Here is a 3,164-nt window from a genome sequence, read left to right as displayed (position 1 = left end):
AACTTGGAGAAATAAATAAATACGGATATGTTATTTAAAACCACCTCGAATATGTTGTGTTAATGTTATGAAATGTTTTCTCATAAATTATGCGGTAAGCAGGAGGACAGAATTACGTCTAAACTGACGCCGTTTTTCTATTTCTATAGGTTGTAGATACGAGCATGGTTTTATATGCTATCACGTTTAATAGTGTTTTATGCCGTTTGCTAAGACTTGACAAGTCGCTCGTAAAACACAGGAGGTATGGAAACTAAGAACACCATATGTGGTAAATTGTACAGCTAATATAACACAACACATTAGTTGTATTTACTTTAACTGGTGGATTATGGATATATAGTTGCTGATTGAAAGCTGGAACACAAACTACCAAATACAAACAAATAATTCAGATCCTGTCGTCATGACTCCACTCCGGAGGGATTCCCCCATCATTTCTTACAGTTTCTCATCAAGGGAGTGTCTCCTGTCCCCGGTAAAAACACACTGCCTGAGGAAGGTTAGGCTATGTGTATTCTTTTTGTCATTAACCTTTTTCGGACCACTTATTTATTTATTTTGGTGACGATCCGACCTCCATGCTGCTACTCTGGTTCAAACTGCATCCACCAAACAATATGATTTATCTCGACCTCCCCAAAAAAAATCTGACACGGTGTGAGATGTCTTTTTTAGCTGTTCTGTCGTCATTTCCTGCGATCTTCTTCATGCAGTCAGTCAAAATGAATGGGCGTTTCTTTGACTATTTATAGGCAAATATGGGCGTTACGTGAAGCCCAAAAAAAGCTACACCGCATTTCGAGTCGGTTGTGATTTATAAAGAGAAACCGGCGTAGGAAGTGCCGTACGCACTTTCCTCGCCGGTAAGCAATGTTTTGTGAATCGGAAAATGTCTGTACCTATTTTTTTTTTTATTTCTACCTCGTAAGCAACCTTCCCACGTGAATCCTACGCACGGTGTTATAAATGAGGCCCCAGGGCACTACAACTGTATTCAAAGTCAACTTGGTGCTGTTGTGTTTAGTGCCAACTCCCTTCCCTCCGCTCATCTTTGCTTGTGTCTGTCTCTAAAGCCGGGCTCTGTTCGGGGCCATCTGCAACAGCATCCTCTGCACTATCATCGACCAGGCCCCCTTTGCTATCGACGATTTGATGAAGGAGGTGAAGGCAGCGGAGGCCTCAGACTCAGACTCAGGACAGGCTTCAGAAGAAGACGACGGTAACGAGCAGCCGAAAGAGAGGAAGAGCAAAGCTGTCTGTGAGATAGGGAGGAAGCAGATCAACGGTATGGCTCACTGGATCAACTCCTGACGGGTTAATTATATTTCCTATTTCCGATACTAGGCTAAGACTAAGCTAATTTACAGATGGCCCTGAGCCCAATAGAGATTGCCCTGAAAAATGCGCGCGGACTAAATGACGCACGAAGGGTTTGGGGGGCCTCCTCCCCCTAGAAAATGTAGATTTTTGCAGGTCTTGGATGCTGTCTGGTGCATTCTCTAGACTGAATTATAAGATGAACCACCACAATATTATATTGTTCGATTTCAATTTTATTCTTCATTTCACTTGTTTGTTTGTTCTTGTTCTTGTTTGCTCGCTTGCATGCCCTGCTTAGCTATAAGAAATACTTACGTTGTTGGTCAAGACACTTTCCATCTGATGAAGGCAAATACCTTCCCAGATGTAAAAAAGTAGAAAACATTACATTCAGTTATAACTGCCAGTTGAAAACTGCGAGTGATTCATTATTCTGCCCAGATCTTCTGTCATTTTCCGATTTGTGTTCTCTAAGTAACACATTGTTCTCAAATGACTAGTTCATGTTTGTGTATAGCATAAAAAGGATTACCTATTTATGCTACTGGACAACTTATCTGTGTTCTGAAATAATACTTTGTGTGACATTTAATACCATTTTGAGATATTGAAAGTTGAAATGTAACTGGTCAACTCGGCAGCTACTAAGCCTAAAATAGAATGCAGGACTAACAAGAAGTAAAGTAATGGATACTTGAGTATTTTAGTTTTTCTTTTTTTTCAGGCAATAAATCAAATGAAGATGAAGATGATGATGATGATGATGACGAGCTTCTTCACCTGGAGGAGGATTCTGAAACAGAAGAGCCATGTGACGAAGTGGTCGGCCCGGTGCTACAGGTGAAGGCTTTCTCTCTTTTAATGGTGTTTTCCTTTTGAGATGAAATCTGCTATGGTTAAACATTTCAATCCAATGCATGCCACTTGTTTTAAACTATACTGTTCTATATTATTCTCTCCTTATTATAAGCTTAATATTCTAACTTGTTAAACTCAAGGAAACTATAGCAGCTGAAAATCAGTAATGTTTTAAATGAATCTGTCAACTCATCTCAGAGAAGTTTGTTTCTGTGTGAGGAAACATTTATAGCCAATATGTTTAGTTGAACTCATCAGTTTGGCCCAGACTGTGGACATTTGTAATAGAGATGACCTCGTTTGTTTTCTGACGAGCTCTCTGTGTATTTTGCAGTTTGCCTACACGGCCCTTGCAGACAAGCTGTTTGGGTTGGCCAGTCGCAGCAGCACACCCAGCCAGAACAGACAGAGGCTGTACAAAATCATCAGAGTGTGAGTAAAACCATAACAATACTGTGTGTCTGCGTGTATGTGTCCTTTGTGATCAACGTTTACAGTTATCCTTTCTGTGATTTAAATTCAAAGGCCATATTAATAATAGGATTGTTTCACATTCTTATTTTTACAGCATTTCTATTGGCTACATTGGCACTGCACTTACTGTTTCAGCTAAATACAGCATGGTCAATACCACAAGACTAAAACAAATATTTTCAGAGATTGCATACCAATCCATGTCAAGTTATTCCTCAGTAAATTCCTGAATGTATTTAAATGTTTCTTAGCAGTAGCTGTGCATTTCACCCCTATGCCTTCAGTAGTTTCCTACCTGAATAAATACACCTCTTGATACCATCATTATGACGCCACGGCTATAGAAAGCATTAATATTATACAGAAACGCAGAATGAAAGGGCGTTGCATCACAGATAGGTATCTAATGTAGCGCGAATGAATGCAGTTACTAAAGCGGGAAACCCAGATAACACAATTCACCAAGTCTCCTTTCACTGCAGCTACTGCTGCACCACATACATCATCTC

At 39.9% G+C, this 3,164-nt stretch overlaps 1 protein-coding gene across 1 annotated transcript in view; it reads left to right on the top strand.

Annotated features, from left to right (window-relative positions):
* Nucleotides 1-2,618, top strand: part of LOC104949950 (ribosomal RNA processing protein 1 homolog A-like) — an 8,429-nt gene extending 5,811 nt beyond the window's left edge. The window contains exons 4-6 of the mRNA XM_010776393.1: nucleotides 1,077-1,288; nucleotides 2,048-2,163; nucleotides 2,516-2,618. Coding sequence (XP_010774695.1) covers nucleotides 1,077-1,288; nucleotides 2,048-2,163; nucleotides 2,516-2,617 — 430 coding nt within the window. The 3' untranslated portion in view covers nucleotide 2,618. The remainder of the gene's footprint in view (nucleotides 1-1,076; nucleotides 1,289-2,047; nucleotides 2,164-2,515) is intronic.
* Nucleotides 2,619-3,164: the final 546 nt, after the last annotated feature.

This window comes from Notothenia coriiceps, unplaced genomic scaffold (genome assembly GCF_000735185.1).
Source record: "Notothenia coriiceps isolate Sejong01 unplaced genomic scaffold, NC01 NC01_scaffold00016944, whole genome shotgun sequence".
NCBI lineage: Eukaryota > Metazoa > Chordata > Actinopteri > Perciformes > Nototheniidae > Notothenia > Notothenia coriiceps.
Note: the sequence above shows the minus strand (reverse complement) of the source record. Positions and strands in the feature narration are given on the sequence as shown.